Source organism: Manis javanica, chromosome 11 (assembly GCF_040802235.1).
Source record: "Manis javanica isolate MJ-LG chromosome 11, MJ_LKY, whole genome shotgun sequence".
Taxonomy (NCBI): Eukaryota; Metazoa; Chordata; class Mammalia; order Pholidota; family Manidae; genus Manis; species Manis javanica.
Genome location: NC_133166.1, coordinates 517,535 through 539,915, shown reverse-complemented (window position 1 = coordinate 539,915; position 22,381 = coordinate 517,535). Strand labels below are relative to the sequence as shown.

The following is a 22,381-nucleotide window of genomic DNA, read 5'->3' as shown; positions in this document are numbered from 1 at the left end:
GACAGCTTTTGTTGTAATTATACATGCCTTGGCTCACATTTATTTACTGTGTCCACACATCCTCCTCTAGTGCCAAACTTCAAATCCTCCTCTCCCTCCAAGGCTCAGCTCAGAAGAAGCCTCTTCCATGAAATCTGTACTGATCCTCCCCTAAAACTCAGCAGAGGAATGATTCAGACCAGGGACAATAAAGTCAGGCAGTCCTAAAAATCAAGGCCCCCTTCTGCCACATCCTAGCTGTATGAGCAAGGCAAGTCTTTGATCTTTGGAGCCTGTTTCTTCATCTGCAGAAAGGAGGAAATGAGAGGCCCTGTCTTATCTGATTATTGTAGCTGGCACATGACCCAGTGCTTGACACCTAGTATGTAAACATTCAGGCAATGAGCAACATTTTTGGCTCATATTTTACTGTCTGCTATTATTTTTACTGCTACTGTTGTCATCCCCCCCTCTAGCCCTGGCATAGCACCTCCATGCCATGGTGTTGTCAGTAGTTCAGTTTTGAATCCAATGTGTTTTAATTGCATTCCTTCTTCATGCTGGAGAGGATAGCATGTTAGGCTTTTGTCTCGCTCAATACAGGTTTAAAAAAGATAATTTAGCTGAACTAGAACTTTCTGCAAGCCTTCACACCTCTTTGGGGCTCACCTATAAGATAGAGACAGTAATAGTACCTTCCAGACCAGCCTGAGTATGGTGGTGAGGACCAGATGAACATAAATATGACCTAGAGGGGTCAGAGCAGTGCAACCGTGTCCCTGGGGAAGTCTTCCACAACTGCGGCTGTGGGTAACTTAATACCACATTCAGTTAGTGGTGGTAATGGAGGGCACAGTCTCAGAAGATCTCATACCCTAAGTGCCTTGAATTCCTAGATCCTTCTTGTGAAATGCAGCTGTGACACTGGTAGCTAACGCTGTTGGTTAGCGTGTGCCAGCACTGTGTTTTTCATGTAATGCCAGGAGATGCTCACAACCTTTAGAGGCAGGTTGTGCCATTGCTGTTTTCTGAGTGAGGAAGTTAAAGCTCAGAGGGTTGATATAACTTATCCAAGCTCTCGCAGTTAGTTGGTGACAGAGCCAAGACTGGACCTGCAGTCCCCGACTCCACAGCCAGATCTCCTTCCATTCACAGTTCCACTTAGGGCGTAGGATGCAGGAAGGGGTGGGACCCAGGGAGGACTCTCTGCATGCAGGGATGGTCTGTGACCAACACCGAGTGTCTGCCTCTGGTCCTGGCCTTTGCTGTCTCAGGTCCTCAAGCTGCTGCTGGTGGCCTGGGATCGCCGCCTCATCTTTGCCATCGGCACCTCCAGCACCACGGGCGAGTCTGACACCGTCATCTGGAACGAGGTCCACCACAAGACCGAGTTTGGCTCTAATCTCACTGGCCACGGCTACCCAGATGCCAACTACCTGGATAATGTGCTGGCTGAACTGGCTGCCCAGGGCATTTCTGAGGACAGCGCTGCCCAGGAGAAGGACTGAGCTGGCCGGAGCGTGTGGGGGGGTAGAGTGGGAGGGCCGTGGGGACCACAGGGCAAGACATGGGGGGAGCCAAGGTAGAGATTGGTGCCAGGTCCTCCCTGCTTCGTCATCTCCCCTCCTGTCTCCATCTCCCAGCCCCAGGGGGAGCCAGATTGAATAAGGAGATGTCACTCATAAACCTCATCCACCACTAAGGGTACGTGGGATGAGGGTCATCCTCAGGCTGTTACCATGGAGTTTTCGGTGCTGGGTAGGCAAGAATCCCCCAACCCCCTAAGCAGGGGGCACAGCCAGCACACTTAGGGTGCAGATAGCACATGGGCACCCTGTACTTGGCCTTCTGAAGCCCGAGGTTCAGTGCCTCCCTCAGCTGGCTTCTCGCTGCTTCCATTCTGCTTCGAGGGCAGAGTTTCCATTTTTCTCACCTCTACTGGAGGCGAGGAGCTCTCACTGTGCAAGGTTGGAGGGCAAAGGGGTGACCCACTAAACTGCTGTGACATAAATCGATGCCTCAGTGTATAGTGAGGAAACACTTCTTGCCAAGGGGGTCCGGGAGGCTGAAGTTACTGGGGGTGCCCTCAGCGCTCATGACGGTCCTTGACTTCTCTGGCCCTCCCTCCTCCTCACACTTCCCACCTGTCCAAAGAGGCAGCTGGTTGTCTTGTGAGGATGGATGGACTCTGGGGTTCCTCTCTGGGGTGGCATCTGTGATGTGTCCAGCTGCTGTCTGATCAGACCAGAGGCTGCACCCCACTCAGCATCTGAACTGTCCTCAGGGAGAGGAGCCCACAGCCTCCTTCCCAGCTCGTCCCAGACCTGCTCAAAGATGCCATGAGTTTCATCAAGTCACTGTGAGTAGAGCCTGTGCAGGGCTCTGTGCCATCTGTGTACCTGCATGTGTGTGTGTGTGTGTGTGTGTGTGTGTGTGCGCACGTGCATGTGTCTGCGTGCACGTGCGTGTGCACACACTGGGCCAGGTTGGTGGAGCGTCCCATCGTGTTCTTGCGCTCTTTTGTGAGGTGTCACACCCTGGTTCTGATGGGATCGAACAGCCAGGCTGTGGTCCCTTGACTTTCCTCATCCTTTGCCAGCTCATCCCAGAGTAAACTTGGACCCAGAACTGTGCTTGAGCTGATGTGTAAGGTGAGGGCTGGACTGACCCCTTTCTGTCTCTCTTTCAAGATTAGATCTGGACTAATATCCATCCAGCCTTGCTCCAAGAGGGCTTCAATCTGTCTCCATGCAGATTTGCTAATCAGAGCCCAGAGGTGGCCCTGGCACCATCTCCCTCATCTAATCCAAACTGACCTAGACCATGGAGGGAAAGTCCGCAGCTCATTCCTAAAAGGGCCAGGACTGCACTCTGGTCCAGTCGAACCTGCATCTCGGTGGCGTCCCAGGGCCTCCGCACCTCAACATTCCTCTGCCTTTGGCTCCCAGTAAGGAAGGAACTGGACATCAGGGAGGAGAGAAGGGGGATCAGGAAGGGAAACCCACTTCCCCCTTCGAAAGTGGGTTCTTTGAATTAAAGTGTTTGGGGGAAGCTCCTCTGGATACTAATTTGAATTTATATACCTCATATTTTGGGGGTTTGATATATATATATGCATATATATCTCATACTATTTGGAAAGTTTTTGATGCTAGAAAAATTGAAACAGAAGAACCTTCAAAAACGGTACCTAATTTGGAACCGGAGACCAAGCTTCTCTGAGGGCCAGTTCCGAGGCTGCGTGCTCTTTGGTCCGAAGGCGCATTGACGTTCGTGTGGCCAGGGGGGCCACCCGAGTGTCACGCATGCGTGGGACATGCTGGTGCCAAGCCTTCCTTGGCTTTCCCCGTGGCCCCAGGGCCCTGAACCGGCTCCAGCAGAGGGAGCCCTGAGGCATTATTCCTGCCACTGCAGTTCCCTCCTCTCCTAGCAGTCTGCAGCCGTTTTATGTCACCAGCGGACCAGGTGCTGGTCCTGAGCTCACCAGGCCATGGGGCATTTCCTGCCGCAGTTAGGGAGGAGGTCAATACAGGAGACATGCCTCCAGTGTTTAATGTCGGCCTTATGCCCTTCACCAGGCTGCCACGTACCAGAGCTCGTCGGAGAGCCTGGCTGTGGGCCTCCTGCCGTCTAAGCACCCAGGCCAGGATCTGCGGTTTTCACCCCCAGGGATGAAGAAACAGATCGAGGGGCAGCGGGTGGAAATGTACAGCTGTGCAGTGGGACGCGGGGAGAGAAAGAAGACCTGCTTTGACGACTGGCAGTGGGCAATGAGGAGAGCTGGGTCCCTACCGTACGGTGGGGGAGGGGTCGGTCAGGAGCAGAAGGAGGGCCCAGGGTGCATGCAGGGGGCCGGGGCGGGGGCAATCCCACTGTGAGAGAAGGTTACCCGCTCTGGCCTTTGCCCCGAGGATGTTGATCAAGTCTGTGCGCCATTTCTCTTCCTGAGGATGCTCGGTAGCCCCCGAGTCCTCATGCTGCTCCTCCTGTGGGACTTCCTGGAAAGAAGGATCTTGACTTTCCTTTCTAACACTGTGCCAGGCAAGGCAGGGGGCTGCCTTTGCCCTTTCTCCAGTGCCTGGAGAGGTACGGTCTCGGGTTCAGTGAGAGCCCTGCAGGCAGGGGCCCCGGGCATCCTCCGCTTGGACTCCGTCTTCCCGCCGGAAGCCCTGCTGCGCTCCCAGCCTGCGCATAGAATCCCACACTGTCCTCCCATCATAGCACCAGCAGCCTGTTGTCTCCCTTCCTGCGTCTCCAGGGATGGCAAGTGGGATTGGAGACAAGCCCTGTCAGATGCCCATCCCTCAAAGCTCCATCGTGTATATGTGACTGTGTGTGTGCCTTTGGGTCTTCATCCCCCTTCCCCCAACCCTTTTGTAAAGGTTGAACTTCTCTGTGGTTTTATACTTGGTCAAAAGTACTCGTCCTGGTTTGCACTGTGCGCACATGAGAGAACTCGGGGAAGGCCCCGTGTGGTACAAGGGCCCTGTCCCCTTTGCTTGTCTGTGGTCACTGGCATTCGAGTGGAGGGGGTTTCTGGGAGAGGGCAGGTGAACATCCTCTGGTCAATCATTGTAATTGGTGTGTTTTGAAGTCCTTTGTGTTGCTCTGTGAAAGGACATTGCCACCTGGTGCTCATGAGGTGTATGTGCAGAACAATAAATGGCAAATGAACAACCACAAACTGTTAACCTTCTGCTTTTTGTAGATCAGGGCACCTGTCTGTGAGGTATTAGGGGCACCTCCCCAAGACCGTGAGCAACCACAGCCCTTCCACGGGATGTGGGGGAGTCCCTTTCTCTCTTCTCTCACATCTTTTCCACCACACAGTTGACCACGGAACCTGGCTTGGCTTCTTGTTCCTCTAAAGAAATTCACCACATGGCAGGGAGATAAGTAAGTGAATCTGTGGCGCAAAGACCATCCTGAAGCGACAAATGTCCACTTACTTAAAATCCCCTTCCCCTGACTATAATATGGTGCATGTTTCAATAGTTTACAGGCTGTTGTTTTCCAAATAAATGTTTAGTATTACTCATCCCAATACAGACAAGAACAGAAATAAAATGCAAGTGGAAGCTGCCTCTGTCATCCAAATGTGCCTCGGTTTCTAACAGTCCGTGGAGTGTGGTTTTCTTGGAAGCTGAGATTAGTCTTCCCGCAGGTCCCACCAGCCTGGGCTCACCACTCAGGAAAGCAGACCTGGGGATTCCCTCATCGGGGTTCTGACTTTGAAAAATGACTTAATGAATGTAAACTGCCAAATCTCACATTCTGGGGACAGAGTGTTCCTTAAGTACACATTTTAATGCATATTTATGTGCAATTTTGTTAGTAAAAAGGTAAGAGTTTTTTATTTTAATGGGCAGTTCATGTGTTAAAAGTTGGGGAGCCATTAGCTATACTTTTTCTCCCGATTCGGTAATCTTCAAAAAATTCATGGGAAAATCAGTTCTTGCAGAAAAGTGATTCGCTTGTCTGAAACTTACTCAGCAGTCACCCGGAGGTTAAGGAGAACATTTTAATGTTTCAGAGGCAGGGCTAAGGGAAGAGTTTCTAGAAATCAGTGTCCCTGGCTGGGCAGCCAGGAGGGCGAGGCTCAAACTCTGTGATCGCTTCTCTTCTGTTTGGGATGATTGAGGACCCTCCTCCCCATCTTTCCTCAGGCTGGGATGCTTCTATCTCCTTAGAAGAAGGACCTATTGTAAACCAAGCTCTTGAGTGTGAACGTTAACTAGGAAAGGACAAATTATTCCTCATTAAGTATAATCCACTAACGACATTTGATTTGGTGAGGAAATATATGACTTAAAAAAATGTCTTGGAGGAACATGACTAATCCACCCTAATAATTACAATTCGGTGAGATTGGTATTAAAACTGGGCCAAGCCCCAAATGCCAGGTAACCATCATGCGTCCTGCTAGATGCACCAGGTAAATTAGCCTGGAACTGGGTCACAAATGATGTGCGAAGTCTTTTTTGATTTATTTTAAAACATGTATTTGATCATGTCAGCCCCCTTTCTGCTAGAAAACAAAACAAAGGTAAGCTACATAACTGATACTTTCTACTCTTTCTGGTTTCAGGGAAGCACTTAGATATGGGTTTACTTTGACCTCTTACATTGTTCCTCATCTACCCCCAGAAAAATAAAGACTTCTTGTTAGAATGTGGGGAGTGTGTGGTTGTGTGTGTGTGTGTGTGTACATGTGAAGGCAGGAAGATTAAGGGCTGCTCACAGAAGGGAAAGGGATTATACTTGGTCACACAGACCAGGAGGCTGTAATGCTTGATCTAACAAAATCTGCAGCCCCTTTCTTTGCCCGATGTAGAATGAGCTAAATAAGAGGAAGAGACCAGGGAGTCAGTTGTGGATAAGAATTCTAATTTCCCCTGAGCACTGGAATCTTTTCCAGTTTCAGCCTTATTACTCACTCCTTGTCTCCAAACCATACTTTCTCCCTTGACCTTCTAATAGAAGTTTATACGTTAAAATATTTTCTGAAGACTTTATGACACTAGTCTGAAGTCCAAAAGTGGCCTGGTCCAAGTAAGTCTTAATTATTAGGTAGTTGGAAAAAGTGAGCTTAGGATAGGCAACATCTTTCTGTTCGATGATGTTGAGATGACCCAGAGGCAAGTACAGTCCATCAGGACAGAACCCTCAGAGCTGAAAAGCTGTGTCTTCCAGGGGCTCTGTCAGCCTCCAGGTATATGGAACCCAGATAGCTTTTTAAAAAACAAAACAGTGGGAGGATAATGCTTAACAGGAGAGATTCTTACAGCTTGTGAATTGGAAACCTCTGCCAACAGATTGCATGCACGGTCTCCATGTCCAAATGTCAACCTTCTCCCTCCTCTGTTTTTACATGTATGCATTCAGATCAAGGTAATTAATGACACACACAGAGAAAAGACACCCCCTCTGTGTTTTACTGCCCTGGATGACTTTTGCTTAAAAAGTCACACCTGCTCCCCAGCCCCTACCCACACCTTGTCCATGTAGCTCTACTAATTTCCTGGCCCAGAGACCTAACGAAGTCACAAAGTTAATACCTGCGTTTTGCTGCACTTGCCATTTCGATACTCAGGAAAGCAGAAGTGGAGGGAGAAGGAATGGATGGGGTGCTTCAGGCTCTGGAGAAATGAGAGAAAGTTTCCTGGGAGAGATTTAGGCTGGACTCTGCTCCTGCTTTTGGTCTGGGGTGTCTCCTCTTGCTGCGGTGCCTGAAGCCAAACTCTGACTCTCGTCATCTAAGGCCTGGTACCCCCTGTTCCTGTACTTCCTGGTGCCATAGATGGCCAGAGCGATGACAGCTGCCAGGACAGCGGTGACCCCCACCGTGACCCCAGCTGCTGCTCCCCCTGACAGGCCACCGTCATCCCCGTGGATGACCTTCATGGCCCTGCGCAGCTCTAACGGCTCCCCCAGCCTCCACTGGTGGGTCTGGGCGTCTTTAATCCAGGATCTTGCAGTCTCAGTATTAGTCACCATGACAGTGTTGGTGGCAGCCTGACTCATGAGGGGTGGCCGGGTGTAAGGTGGGAGCCTGGCAGGAGGCAGAGACCCTCCTGTAAAAAGCCCAGACTTGACGCAGTAGGACACCTGGCACCCATCACTGATGAGGGCCAGGTGTTGGCTGAAGCCCCCAGGACACTTCTTTAGAGCAGGTGTCCCTAAGTCTCTGGCAATGGCAGGATCCACCAAGGGGTTCCCAACTGCACAGCTAAAGAACCCACCAAAGGGGACTGAAAACCTGTATCCCAGCTCATAGTCCTGAGAGGCACAGACCTTGAGGTTTTCAAAAAGCCTCAAGGGGAAGTAGCCGGCAGGGCAGGCCTGTGCATTTGTTAAAGGGTTTATGCTCTTACCGCTGAAAAGTCCCCCAAAAAGCAGTCCTGAGTTTTCTGGTAGTTGGCCACTAGCCACACACCAAAAAGCCCTAAATTCAGCCTTCGCCACCCGAAACACATCTTCACACACTGTCTTGCAGAAGATGAGGAGGGAGCACTTCCGCTGACACTCCAGCTGGTTATAACCCTCCTCGTGGATCTGGGCCAGCAGGTGGATTGGGGAGTAGCCAGAGGGGCAGGAGAAATCACCAGTGAGTGGATTCTTCTGCTCCAACTTTTGGCAGAGTTGGACAGCCGCATTCCCTGAGAGCTGGGTGCATTCCTGATAAACTCCACCAAAGGAGAAATTGGTCATTTTCCCCTCACAAGAGCCGTCATCTGTGTTGGCCTGAAAATTGAAGTTGGGTGAGTTGTGATCCGTGCATCCAGGATAGGTGTTGAATGTGTAGTAGCGCCTCACGGCTGTTTCCACCGTCCTTGACAACTTCTTCACCAAGGGCCCCGGCAACTCAGGCAGCGTGTTGGGGTTGATGAAGAAGTGCAGAGGCAGGCCAGCACGGTCTATGGCCACCAGGTGGTTGGTGATGCTCTGCTGCCAGGCCTGGAGGGTGATGCCTGGGTAAAAAAGAGTCCCTCCAACACTTTGCACCCTGGAGTTGGTTCGGTTGGAGATGTAGCTCTTGGTGAGGGCATTCTGTGAGGTGTAGTTCTCCTCAAACTTGAAGTTCACAATGTTGAGGAAGGTGACTCCCGCAGAGGCAGTCACAGCACTGTGGCTGCCCTGGCAGTCCTGCAGGAAGGAGGCTCTGATGTGGTCCTCCTGAATGAGAGCGGCCCCAGCGTCCATGCTGGTGACGACGTGAGTGCCGTAGTTGAGGACCAGGAGTTCTGCCAAGTAGGTGGCCATCCGCGTCTGGTTGTTCTCCAGACGGTCAGAGATGTCCATGAGCTCCTTCTTAAACCCCCAGCTTAGTTCTGAAACTGGGTTGATTTTGACCGTGTACACCAGGTTTCTTACCTGAACCCTGGTAGTTACAGCTTGGTCCTTCACTTGAAGCGTCTTCACTTTCTGGAACTCAGGGGAGAACTTGCCGTTGACTTTGGAGAAAAGGGAGAGCTCCAGGTTAATGGAGGAGGAGGTACTGCTCTGGTAGTTCATCCAGGATTCCAGGATTTCTGAGTTCATCTCCAGGTTGCTCTGTTTCCGGGCGATGGTGAAGATTTCCTCGGGGATGATGTACTGTCCATCCTCTGTGGTCCTGCAGTTGGCATAAGTCAGGTCCATCACCCGTCCCATGTCCACATTGCGCAGATTATCCCAGCCCCCACCTGGTAAGACTTCCAAAACAGGTAGTTTTAAGGCATTCTTACATTTTTGGGACCCAGACATATCTGTCTCTCCCAGAGGCTTGTCCATTTGAGCCCATGCTACCACTGCCCAGAAGAGGACGGCGCCCTTGAAGACGCTCATGGCTCCGACGGCACCAGCCGCACGCCAGCCCTAAGCGGCAGCCAGCCAGCGTAGTCTAGAATGAACCTAAGGGAAAGAGAGCAGTTGCTGAAACAACTTCAACAGTTCTCTCAAAGCCGGCAGTTTCTCTTCAGTTTACCCTAATTGCGAAATGGGGAAATGAAAGTCAGTTGAAATACCAAAGTCCATTGAGACTTTGAAAAAAATATGTTGTACTAGATATACAAGCACAGCTCTATGTTCTTAACAGTTAACGATCCCTACAGCCCCCCACCTGCCTCCAGCCTCAGGCTGGTTCCTCTGCAGCAGTGGTGGGCCCTCAAAAAAAGAGCAACCACACACCTTACTGCCTTCCCTGTGCCAAACTTCCAGCTTCGAAAGAAAGCTTTGGTGTTGCTTTCTGGTCATGCTCTTGATGTTCCAGATTTTCCCTGACTGCCCTCCCCTGGGACTCCAATATCAGTTTGCTTTTACTGCAAATGCAGAGGTGAATGGCGACATCACCGTTGATGAGACAGCCTGCCTCCCCACCCACCACCTAGGCTACCTGGAGGTCAGGGTGCAGGCCGGGGTTGCCCATTCACCTGAGGTGAGGGTGGTTCACACAGAAGAAAGGAGTGAAAATCTGTGACACCTGTCCTAAGGCGTTTCACTGTCATAAGGCCCTAATTGTTCTGGGTTTGGAGATGACATTATCTGGGGCAGAGCTGAAGGGGCCTAAAGAGGATTCCATTTTGCTGACTGCTAGGCACCTCAGCCTGCCTTATCCCAGCATTCAAAGTAGAGACAAGGGGCCCCACACTGTGGTTTCTTTTCAGACAGAAATATTTAAGCAAAGAGAAAATTCACACTCTAATCTAGATTTTGATTTATCAAAAGCAGACAGTAGCTAAGGAATGTGCATGCATATGTGTACATATTTATACATTCCCTGTATCATACATTTTCCTCTGTATGTGTATGTAGTTGGCAATAAGTTGGTACCTTCTGTTAGATCTTTAATTTTTCATTCTGTTGTTAAATGCATGTAATCAGCAAAGGTGCATAAAAAAGAATGTGGTTCTTTATTACTCAATATTTTTCTTAATAAAAGCAATAATATGTTTGTAATATTAGGACATAATTTCATGAATTTCCTTTCATGTGCTAATGCTGTATCTATTAGACCCCATAATTCGGAATGTTCCCAGACCCACTGATTCTAGACTGGATAATTGAAGCCTAGCTCTGTCAATTATTCGGGGCCATTAGGGCACATTTGAATACTTTTAGCGGTAGTCAGGGAACCCAAGGAGTTAATGAAGCTCCCAACTGCACCCTCGTAGCTCCTAAAATCATACCACAAAGCAGGTGCAGAGCAGAGACTGAAAAAGTCATGTTTCAATCATAGGTTTCACTATACCATCACCTGAATGCATCCTGGAAAGAAGGTCCCAAGGAACTGAATTACCATAGATTGTCACTGATGCAGCTGACAAGTGTTTTCAGAAATAATTAGGCCGGTTGCCTCCCAGGCCGAGCTTCACTACTTATTATAAAACCTTGATGGTATTTCTCTAAACCCAGAAATACTACATCCTGGGTCTATTTGTGACTGAGTTACCGTGTTCCAGGCATTCACTTATACCCAAAAGGGATTAATTTATGAACCAGCATCCAGTTATGCTTGGCTAGAGAAGAAAGCATCTGCATAGGATGTCCTGGTTAATTTATAAATCAGTTAGTTAAAAATCACTTGGAAGAGTGACCCTACAATTGGAAAAATTACAGTTGCATGCCCTTGGGTACTTCCAATAAGTCTGTTGAAATGTCCACAGGTTTCTCTCCAAACTGTTTCAGGGCTCGTCCATCAGATTCAGAAAACTCTCACAGTGTTTTGGAGTCATGCTGACAATTTCTTGCTTTTCCATTTCTCATTAATAGATCCTGTTGGGACCTCACTCTTCTGGAATGAGAGTACAAACAAAGTGATTATAGATTAATCTATATTCAGGTTTTCCTATATCCCTGAACACCCAGTTATTGTCATTTTTTTGGACAGCCTTTCTCTTCATTTTTATCACAGCAAAAAATTGAAAATAGCTAATAGAGTCAACAAGCGCAAAATTATATTGCATCCCTAGGAAGAAATATTTTTCAGCCATCATAATTATGTTTTCAAAGAACTTTAAGAGCATGAGAAATTCTTATGCCATAATACTAAGTGGAAAAAGTGTGATATACATTCAGCATGACCTCAACTATGTATAATATGTATGACTAGACAAATATACACAAACCAACCCATTGACAGTAATTGTATCTTGTCAGTAGGTTGTATAAATCATTTAAATTCTTTCCTCTTAGCTTTCTGTATTGTTCGAGTTTTCAACAATGAGCATGTGTTCACTCATTTGACATAATTTTATTCAGAATCTGCTAAGTGCCAAACACAGACATGTACTCAGAAAAATAAGCAAAAAAAAAAAAAATACACATTTAAAAACATAAAGAAACACATTGTATCTAGAATTTTTATATGCCTGAAGTGATCCAAAGCCACAGAATCCAAAGTGATTCTGTGATTGCCATGCTCAAGGAAGTCTTCTTTGGAATTCGCAGGGGGACAATGGAAGGAAAAGTACAAACTATGGCAATTTCAGCTCAACTCATATTTGCATCCATTTGCTAGAATTGCTGCTCATAAAGGTCAGGGGTGAGGAAGTGGCTAGGAGTGTTTGACCAGAGCCTTTCAGCCACACTTTTCCTGCTTTGCTCTGCTCTCCAGCAATTTCCTCTACTTTTTCTTGTACTGAAATGCATATGCAGTCGCACAAACTCTCCAGATGGCCGTTCTCAAGGGCCTATGCCTTAAAACTGAACTTTGGTTTCTGAAAGAAAAAGACAACTTTTCTGAAAAGTGTATCCATCTGTGTTGCAGAAGAGTGATTTCACTTCCTCCAAAGAGAGGCAAGAGGGAAGTCCCATGTCTGCTCTCTTCCTCAGTTTGAGCACGTGTAACTCTGACACCATTGTATGCAGAGCCAAACCATGATTCCTGTCTGAGGTTCAGTTCTGTGTGGGCTTGGAGCCAGTCCAGGTGTTTCCTACTTCTGCATTTCACCTGCGGCCTAAAATGGGCAGGGAAGTCTGGCTGCATTGGCAGGGATCATCTCCTTTCTTATTTTTAGCAGGAATCTAAGAAGACAATTTGAAAATTGATACTCAGTAGTCATTAAATGGATCAAAGAACCATGACTTTTATAGACTCTGGAGTAAACATGGATCTGGAAAACCTAGAAAGTATTGGTTAACAAAGGGACAATGTTTTCTTTTTTGAATGGTTGATTGCTAACCTGATGTTTTGAGAGTCATTGCCTTTCCCTCACAGGCTGTTATTACCATCAGGATCGTTTGCGTCCTGACCACAAAAATAAGAATATAATGGTGTTTTGACTCCTTTTAATCTTGTTGGTGAAAATGAAAGGTCCATGTGAAATTCTGCATAGTCCCATTAAAAGCTCAGCTAGACTTTGGCAGCTTAAGCCATCTTATTTCGTTTCTCTATTGTTTTCCCTCCCAATTTTTCTCATGCTTTTCCTCTTCATCAATTATCCCTTCCTGCTCTTTGTTCTCTTTGCCTTTGCCTTTTCCATATGTAGGTTTGGCAGACCCAAGTCTGTGATTTAAGATGATTATTTCCACGGCACTAAAGGAGAAGGAAATCCTGATGTGGCAAAGGCTTAACTTTTCAACTACCTCTCCCCAATCCAAGCCAGGGCAGACATCACTAATCAATCACAACCGTCATTCCACTGAGCCCCCAGGCTGCCTTGGTACCATTCTCAGCGCAGTACTCCAGACCATTCTAGTGGAAATTCCCCATTAAATAGATTCTTATTGAGCATCTGTTATTTATCAGGCACCCACCATCAGTGCCATTTTTGGAGTAGCCAATGTCGAATTTAATGCTTTAAGACTCTGGTTGATGGATGGAACACTGGAAGTCACCCCTCCCTTTTCATGTACCCTCCAAGCTAAGCTCCCAGAAGTTGAGTAGGTAGGACTACCCCATTTCCCCTTTCCATCTGCTTCAGGTTTCCTAATGCCCTCAGCTTAATATGAAGAGTGACAGAGTGACTCTTGTATTCTTCAGCTGAAAACAGCTCTGTGTGGAGGACTTTGCACACAATGGGGGTGGAAAAATGGGATTTCTCTTACGTCCTCATTTCTACATTTGCACATCTTTTCTGTCATGCAGCTTCTTCTCTGAGGAAGATTTGAACAAAAGAAGTAGCTGAGTGGCATTTGATGTCTCTGGATTAACTGTTGGTGCATTTCATATTTCTGTATTTCATTATTGGGTAACACAAAACCAATCTAACATTCACTTGATTTTTCCTTTTTTTACCACAGGATCTTCAGATCAACTTAACCGTCTTATCCTTTCTATCTGAAATAGCCATGAATAGATTAGATGAAAACAAACAAGTTAAGGGAGGTGGTTCTTCCATCACAGAATTACGTGGAATTAGGAGCCTTGTGTCCTCCATTGAAACATTCCTATTATCTCTGCTATTTTTGTTTTGTTTTGCTGATTCAGGTATGAGATCAAGGGCATGGACTGGGTTTGGGTCTGTTTATCTCTAGATTTTGTTCTGCTTTGTACAGTCATTCAAAATATCTCAACTGCTAGACTGACAAATGTGGATGTGAAATAGAGGTTTCAGAATTGAAATACAGCCAATATCTGGCTCCATATGTGATGTTGGGCAAGTTCTGAAGTCTCCCTAAGCCTCCATCTCCTCAACTGTGAAATACAAACAGCATCTACCATTGTGTGATAGATGATGCTGTTCAGAGGACTGGCTGAACCCATGTGAAGCTCTGTAGGACCCAGCGAGGGGCTCAGTGCACATCAGCTCTCAGCATAGCTGCGTTCCTCTGGTTGACTCTGTGGTTCAATACTTTCAGGATGGAAAAGTGAGGAAAGACACTAGAGCATCCCAGGAACTTGACTTTCCTCTGGCCCATCTGACATCCTAGAAAGCCATATTGACTCAGAGGGACCCCTGAATATTTTTTACTCATGTCCTAAACAAAGACATGCATGTCTTTAAGGAAAGCCATCTAGTAGCCATCCAATTTGGATGAATGACACAGATAAAATAGAATTGATTTATGGCTTTGTCAAAGAATTCATCCTAGGAGTCTTTGAGAATGGGGTCGACAAACTTTTTCTGTAAATGGCCAGCTAGTAAATATTTTAGACTTTGCTGCCAAATGGTCTCTGTGGTAATTACTCAGCTTTGGCATTGTAGTGCAAAAGTAGATGATATGTAAATGTATGGGTGTGGTTATGTTCCAATAAATCTTTATTTATAAAAATAGGTGGGGGCTGGATTTGGCCTGGTGTCTGTAGTTTACTGATCCACAATTTAGAATCATGGAATTACAGAACCCCATGATTGGAAAGGACCTGCCCTTCCAGCCAGCACTTGAGCTTCCTCCAATTCTGTCTTACAAAGTGGTCACCCAGTCTCTGCTTGGATGCCTCCAGGGCAGGATGGCTCCCTACCTCCCATCTGTGGACAGTCTGACTCTTAGAAAACTTCTGCTGCAAGTGAGCCCAAATTGTCTCTTTAATTATCAGGTGGGTGAGGCCACACTTCCATGCTGTGGCCATCTTGACAGTGATGCTGTATCCCAGATTCAAGTGAAAAAAGGGGGTTGGCTTAGATGCCCAGAAGCCTGGAAGTCCTGTGCAGGTGTGACTGTGTCTGTCTTGTTTACTGACTAATGAAATAGGTGAGGACCACAGCTTGAAGATCTTATAGGCCTCCTGATGGGCCAATTCCTCCTTTCTTGGTGGATACTGGGGAACTTCAGGGGTTTCCAGGGCAGGGATCAGGGTGGAGAGGGTACTTGGTGGACTTGGAGAAGCACCCATTACCCTGTAAGAAGAAAACATTTCAGTATTTTCACAACTTATTGACATGAATACAAGCCTTCCCCAGAAGAATATCTAGCACCTACTAAGAGTTTGATAAATATTTTTTGGAAAATAACTGAATTAATGAATGAATGTAAGAAGCTTACAGTCTTAGAAGTTTATTAGTGAGATTCCAGAATACTCGATGGTACAGTTGTACAGGCCCCAAGGTGACTTCCATTTTAGGAGGGATCCAGTCTGTGCTTGAAGCCAACAAGAATCCACATTCTAGAAATTATTTTATGCCAGCTTTCTGAGGTCTCTCAAAATGGGGTCTAGAAAGACAAAAAAGAACAAATATTGTATGATTCCACTTACATGAGGGACCTAGAATAGGCAAATCCATTCTAGGAACTTTGGGAGGAACGGGCATGGGAATTCCATTAAGACAATTCTGACAGTGTGTATTTATTAAGGGGTGTTGAAGGGGCAACTCAAATTGAAGAGGTGTCTTTCAGATGCAGGGAGAAATAAAGCTGAAGGCAGTTATTCAGACCTGAAGTGCTCTTTTTGGGTGCTGGACAACATGTGCTATTTAGGCAGATGGAGCTGCTCCTCAAATTCTCCAGGCTAATTTGTACTTGTCTTTTATATTTCAGTTCAAGCATGATTTCTTCCTAGATGCCTGGGAAATGGGAAAATGGGAAACAAATGGGAAAATGTGCATGTCATGGCCTGTATGGAATGGAGTATTCTTAAGCCTGACCCACAGGACCAGGTTACATCAGACCAGTTTAAATGCATCCCTAGGCTCCTCAGCAGCACTGGCCTCCCAAGCCCTCGGCTACACCCCCATGAAGATCTCCAGGTGGTCCCCATCTCCTCACCCCCAACACCACTTGGTCTACCCCAAGAGGAGGTCTGGGCTCTGGCATAGTCTCTACCTGCCCCATAGCTCCATGATCCAGTCCCAACAAGAGGGGGACTGCTAGATTTAGTAAATGCAAATACAGGGTACCCAATTAAATTTTAAATTTTAGATAAACAATGAATGATTTTTTAGTATTAAGTATGTCCAATGCAATGTTTGGGGCATACTTATACGAAGAAAAATGTTAAATTTTTAATCGAAAGTCCAGATTTAACTGAGCATCCTATAGTGGATCTGGAGAACCTAAACACTACTGGACCCAAGGAAACTGTGGCTCCTTCCTCACTTTTGAGCTCAGATAAAGCCCTGGGACACTGGGCCATATGGCTTCTCCAGCAGTTGGAGAACATGACCCGTCCCGGAAGTACAGAGGACTCAATCCCACGTGCTAGTGAACACTGATGAATTAGAGACAAGATATAGCCAGGATCTGGCAAAGGATTTGTTCTTTCTCCTTCCATTGGACTATTTTGAAGACAGGTGGTCTCAGGTGGTCTGTCTGAAGGCATTTGCATGACTAAAAGACTGTCAGGGTCTGTCCTGAAGCTGTGATCAGCTCAGTAATCCACCCTCTTAGACTGCTTTATCTCCTCACCTTATCTCCCTTTTCCCCTCACATTTGCTGCTCTGGGGCTGTACCTCCCAATGAGCCACTAATTAATATAGAGCATTAATTAGTATTATCATGTCCCTCTTCTGTTCTCCAGAGCACTCTTTGCATTTGTCACTGTATATTTTAATGATCTTTTTGTTTGACTCCCTCTTCCAGTAAACTGTAAGCTACTTATGGGAAGAGACTGTGACCTTTCTGCATCATCATTATACTACTGGAGTCTAGTGCATTGTGTGTATGTAGCAGATGTTCAATCAATATTTGTTCCTGTTGAGTGAGTACATAAGTAAATAAATCAGACAAAGCTGACAATATTTCTCAAACATTTCCCTGGAAAATCAGGCCACAAAGGGTTGAGAATGAATATTCAAGCTGAAGCAACATGATAGGATTTTTGTTTCAGTTTACATCGATATTTTGGAGCACTGTGGAGCTAGTGTGTGCTCTTTTTTTATTTCTTAGTGCAAAAGAATTTGTGTTTTTGGTCTATAATTGTATCCTGGGTGAATATGGGATTGTATGAGCCTAATAAATACATGCATAATAAATGAATTATAAAAGCCCAGAGGGAGTGTTCCTCTGAGCCAAGAGCTTTTGCCTTGTGTCTGATCTGGTAGTTGAGGCTCTAGCCCCACAGGACTGAACCCATATCCACTTCCATACCCTCCATGGTCCCCATCATTGCCGAGTATCTGCAGCGAGTAAGTCTGGCCTTAAGCTACCCATTCTCTCCCTCTTCCCTTCCCTCCCCTCATTCCTAATCCTCCTACACAGCATGGAAGCAGGGCTCCCTGGATGCTGGGGCAGAGGCTGGGGCAGAGGCTGAGCAGTTCAACTGTTACAGAACTGACCGGCCCCAATTCTGATGACACTTCCATCACGCTGTCAGTCAGAAGAACTAAGGAAAATTGAGGAAGAATAGAAAAGAAAAACAGGACAGCAAAATACAAAACGAAGATGGGAAGGGTTTATTTAAAGATTTGATTTATCAGAGTGCCAAATCTGAGCTTTGCTAATGAGAGCCAGAGCCTTGGTTCTGGGGTTTCCTGGGTCATGAGAGGACCTTCCTGTTCCTCTTTCCTCCTAGTTTTTCTGCTGAAGCTAGGTTTTCATTTCTACCTTGGGGGGCATCATGAGGTAGCAAAATAGCCTAGAGCTAGAATTCTGGAGACTCAGATTCTATTCCTCATCCTGCCACTAACCTGCTGGTGACCTAAGACAAGTCAGTTCCCTTCTCTGAGTCTCTATTTCCCCATCTTAAAGTAAGAATGTTCTCTGGCCTCCTTTTCAGCCTCTGAACAATATATGGCTTGTAAGTCTGCAATCCAATGGCAGCCTGCTGCAACTGAAAGCTATGGCTGTGATCTTTTGCTAAGGAATGTCAAGAATATTCCATGCCCTATAGGTCATGGTGTGTACATTTTCACATTTGTTGTTCCTGCTAATACTTCCCCTTGGTGACTCGCTTCCTTGTGTTGTTTGTAATTTATGACTGTTGAGCTCCTTTTCCACTGGGGTTTTCTGTGGGAGGCCACTTTGCCCTGTGCATGCAGTTGTCCCTCCAAAGTGGTTTGAAATTTGTCTCTGCTGAGGCCTTATATTCCTACTGGACCAGCATGTATGCTAGTTTCTTGGTTTGACATCAGTGTGAAGTAAGACCGTGAATCTGCATGAATGGAGGCCTGGGGCTCTGGTATCTCTTGGAAGATGGCAAGCATCCTGGCTATTTTCCACAGGCAAGTGGGTGGAGCTATTCTCACCTGCAGGTGGTGGCTAAGACAGTCTCTCCAGACTCCCAGGCGGTTGCACCTGCCCTTGAATACTGTATGCAAGACCATTAGCCTGGATTGCCTCCCACAGCCCTTAAAGACCCAGTTCTGAAGTCTACATCTGGCTCAGAAAGCCCCTCAGCCACAGGGCTTCAGTCCTACTCATTGCTCTGATTTTGAGTTCTCCTTTTCTGGCACTCAAGAATTTCCCCTTCTTGGTTTTGAACTTGAATCATCGTGTTTGGAGAAATGGATCTCTTTCTGTGGGTCTAAGGGGAAGGGGAGTCTTCCATGCATCAGCTCAACCAGCCAAATTCTCTCTTGTTATAGTTATTTTGTATGGTTAACTTTTCCATAAATGTAATGGGTGGCCACTCATATATTGTGGTATCAGGCTTTGGGAAACAAATTTTCCAGCAGTTATACTCCCTCCTCCCAATAAAAGAAAGCCTGTGTTAAAGTCTGAAGCCTGTGCTGAAGTCTGAAGCCCAAAGCCCTTTCTCCAGAGGTGGCAACTTTCCAGAGGGGGGGAGTAAGCTTCCCTCCGCCTTTCTATCTCCTGCACCCTCATCAAAAAAGGTGGAGAGCTGCTGTTCTCACAAAGTGACAATGACAGACTTCTCCTGAGAGCAAGGAGAGGGGAAGGAGCAGCTGGTTACTGCATATATGAGGTGGAGAGAGAAAGATGAAGAAAGGCCAGGTCTGGGGGAGGAGAAAACTCTGAGACTAACTTTATTGGCAGGAAGACATCAATAAACCTGTTATTCTCTCCTTCCCCTTCATGTCCATGGTGTGTGTGTGAGCGTGTATGTTTATATGTGTGTGAGTGTGTATATGTGTGTGTGAGTGTGTGCATGTGTGTGGAGAAAAGTGCATGCTGGGAGTCAGGAGGACGCAGTTGGAAGCCCAGCCTCGCCACTCTCCTGCAAGTTGCTTCTCATCTCTGGGCTTTCATTTCCTCATTCACTAAATTATGGGACTACATTAAATTTGTAGACTATAAGCATTATTTTTACTCGTGAAGGCTTTATTTTCAAATGCATCAAGGTTAGTAGATGGAAACTAACGTGTAAAGCATATAAAAAGAACCTCCCTTGGTTGAACAAGGGCCTCCTTCCCTCTTGGAGAGGCCTATGTAAGTCCCTGGGATTCTGGAATGCAGTTTGAAAACCGCCAGTCCATGTGTGTTTTGCAGTTTCTTCTAGTGGAGGCACTCTAATTATGATGTGGGGGAGCAAAGCCTTCCTAGCCAGAAGATTCATGAAGCAGCACTGAAGTGGCATGATTTCCCTGAAAACAGGAAACTAGAGTTGCCAAACTGAAGCAAGGGTTTTCAGATCCCACTGCATTCTTCCTTAAGGAACCTTTCACCTCCTTTAGGATGAGCTGTTGACAGGCAACAGCCAGCTGCTGTTTAGTACGCAGAAAGATTGCTGGGCTGGAAAGGAGTGTTTTCAGTAACCAGCTGTGAGTCATTAGCAAATTATTTCACCACTCAGAACTTCAGTTCTGTATTTGTGAAAAGAGGGGAGTGGAATAGGCTAGACACCAGGAGATCGCTTAGAGCTCTAAAAACCCTCTGAGATATAGTCAAAGTATTAATGCACAAACTAATTTATTGTGCATATACTACGTGTCAGGCACCACTTGCTTTGTCATGAAGATCACAGTCTAGTGGGAAGACAGACATGAATAATGATGCATCACATGGAAGGAGAGGTGCTAAGAGGACATAGAGGAGGGGCTCAACTTGGACAGGTGGGTAAGGGTGGTCCTCCAAGACAGACAGACAGAGAGAGAGAGATTCAGAGAGAATAGGGAGAACAATGGGGATGATGTCTAGGATGACTACTGATCCGGGTGATTTGAACAGAGGTTAGAAGTATCAGGGGCCAAAGGAACCATAGCTGATTCACTTTCTAATGAACCAGCTTGGTGGGTAAAGTCAAGTCTTGGTCATTTTTATGTTCTACTTTTCTTCAAAATGTTTGAGAGTGCAGATTGCCAAGATACATAAACTATACAAGATAACAGATTAATAAAGTGGTAAAAGAAAAAAAGTGAGGAAGCCAGCAGAGCCACGAACAAGAGCATAGCCGAGTGACCTAGATTCCTGCTTCATAAGGGCCACACACTGCACTCAAAACTTCTCAGCAGCCAGTGTAGAAAGAGTTCGTATGTTCAGTGACACAATTCACAGTGTCGACAGGAGGAATATGAAAATGTTGTTGAAAAGAAGGCTTTTGTTACAGTAGGTTTCTTTGAGAATCCTTCAGTATAAACAGGTAGATGTGGGTGATGATACAGGCTATCTGCTAAACTCTTATCTGGCTTGTCCAGGGGTAAACTTTAAAACATCAATCCTCCTCCTATGTTATCCCCCTGATCAAAGTATCTTGACACATTGCACTTAAGATTGCTTTCTTTCACCAGAGCTGAAAATAGATGCAGAGGCTATGAATTGGGATAGAGCATCTGAATATAGATGCAGAGGCCATAAATTGGGATAGAGCCTCCTGATTCCCTTTGAAAAGCATTATTAATTCTATTCTGTTTTTGTTTAATATTTTGGTTTCTTGTTTCATGGCCATTTGGGAACAAAACCATTTACCAAATTGTTTCACTGAGAAATCCGTTTTTGAATGATTCTGTTTTAAATAAAGCTAGTCACTACTAATATATAACTTAAATGATGGTCTTTTTGAAACTAATGCAAACGATATAACAGAAGTCAGTTCTCCATTATCTTTCTCTTAAATCATGCCTGACTTGAGAAAAGAGTTTTTGACAGAATTTGCTTTACCATTTTCTTCATCTCTGGACGATGCCATTATACATGTGAGAATATGTATTTTCAGTTAATGGTATTGGTGTCATGTAGGTATGTATTTTGGATCTCCCTGACTTAGTAGCATGTGCCTTTGTATGTCACTTGGCCTCCTTCCCAAGTCTTACGTATGTCATCTCCTAGATTAAACATGGCTAAAAAAAACCCTATCTTATAGTGTGGTTGTGAGAACTAAAAAAAAAAAGTGTATATAGTCTTTAGTTAATATGTAGTACATTGTATGTAAATGAGAGCAATAAAATATCCAGCAGGGTCATTTCAAGGGTTAAAGGAACACACATAAAGAGGGAAAAAATTGAGTTTTTTTATATCATCTTTCATCAGCTATGTGAGAAGGTAGGTGCCCTAGTATATTGCTGGCAGGAGCAGTCGTTGGTAGCTGCTTTAGAGAAAATTTGGAAGTGCACATTAAAATTTTTAAACGCACACATCCTATAAATAGGAATTCAACTTCTCAGTTTCTACTAGAAAATTGCATATTAGCATTCAGAGGAATGTACAGACATACATATTGCAACAGTATTTGTGAAAAACTAGCAAAAACTGGAAACTAAATGTCCATCAGTGTAAGAAGTACATACATTTTCATATATCAGTTCTATGAAACAATTGGAAAGGCCAAGGTAGATTTATATGTACAACATGGAAGGAGTTCCAAGAAATAATATTGGATGAAAAAAAGCAGGGTATGGAATGATCATTCGGTATGATACCACTTCTATAAATACACATAGAGCCACATAAAGTGGTATTCTATGTTGGTTCACATGTGAATGCTAATATGCAGAGGAAGTGTACATTTATACACCAACACAAATAGTCATGACCTCTTGGGGCATGCAGGAAGGAATTGAAATTGAGGGTTATGGTCCAAGGAGACTTTTTTTTACCCATAGTTTTTCAATATTTTTTCAACAAGGAAACATACATTATAGAACTGAAATACAATTTTTCAAAACTGCTGGGCACAAAACCTGGCATATAATAAGTGTCCAATAAATAT

The 22,381-nt window shown here is 45.6% G+C and overlaps 2 protein-coding genes across 6 annotated transcripts in view; one reads left to right on the top strand and one right to left on the bottom strand.

The window, feature by feature from the left end:
• DTX4 (deltex E3 ubiquitin ligase 4) overlaps positions 1-4,663 on the top strand; it is a 34,096-nt gene extending 29,433 nt beyond the window's left edge. For 2 of the 5 annotated variants that reach the window (XM_073215783.1, XM_017641419.3), the window contains exon 9: positions 1,254-4,663. In XM_073215783.1, the coding sequence (XP_073071884.1) occupies positions 1,254-1,487 (234 nt within the window). In that variant the 3' untranslated portion in view covers positions 1,488-4,663. The remainder of the gene's footprint in view (positions 1-1,253) is intronic. The other 3 variants (XR_001850016.3, XR_012122483.1, XR_001850018.3) reach the window with 3 other exon arrangements.
• A 583-nt stretch (positions 4,664-5,246) lies between these two features.
• On the bottom strand, positions 5,247-9,391 carry MPEG1 (macrophage expressed 1). Its single transcript, XM_017641417.3, has one exon. The coding sequence runs from the start codon at positions 9,304-9,306 to the stop codon at positions 7,153-7,155; it is 2,154 nt and encodes a 717-aa protein (XP_017496906.2). The 5' UTR covers positions 9,307-9,391; the 3' UTR covers positions 5,247-7,152.
• Positions 9,392-22,381: the final 12,990 nt, after the last annotated feature.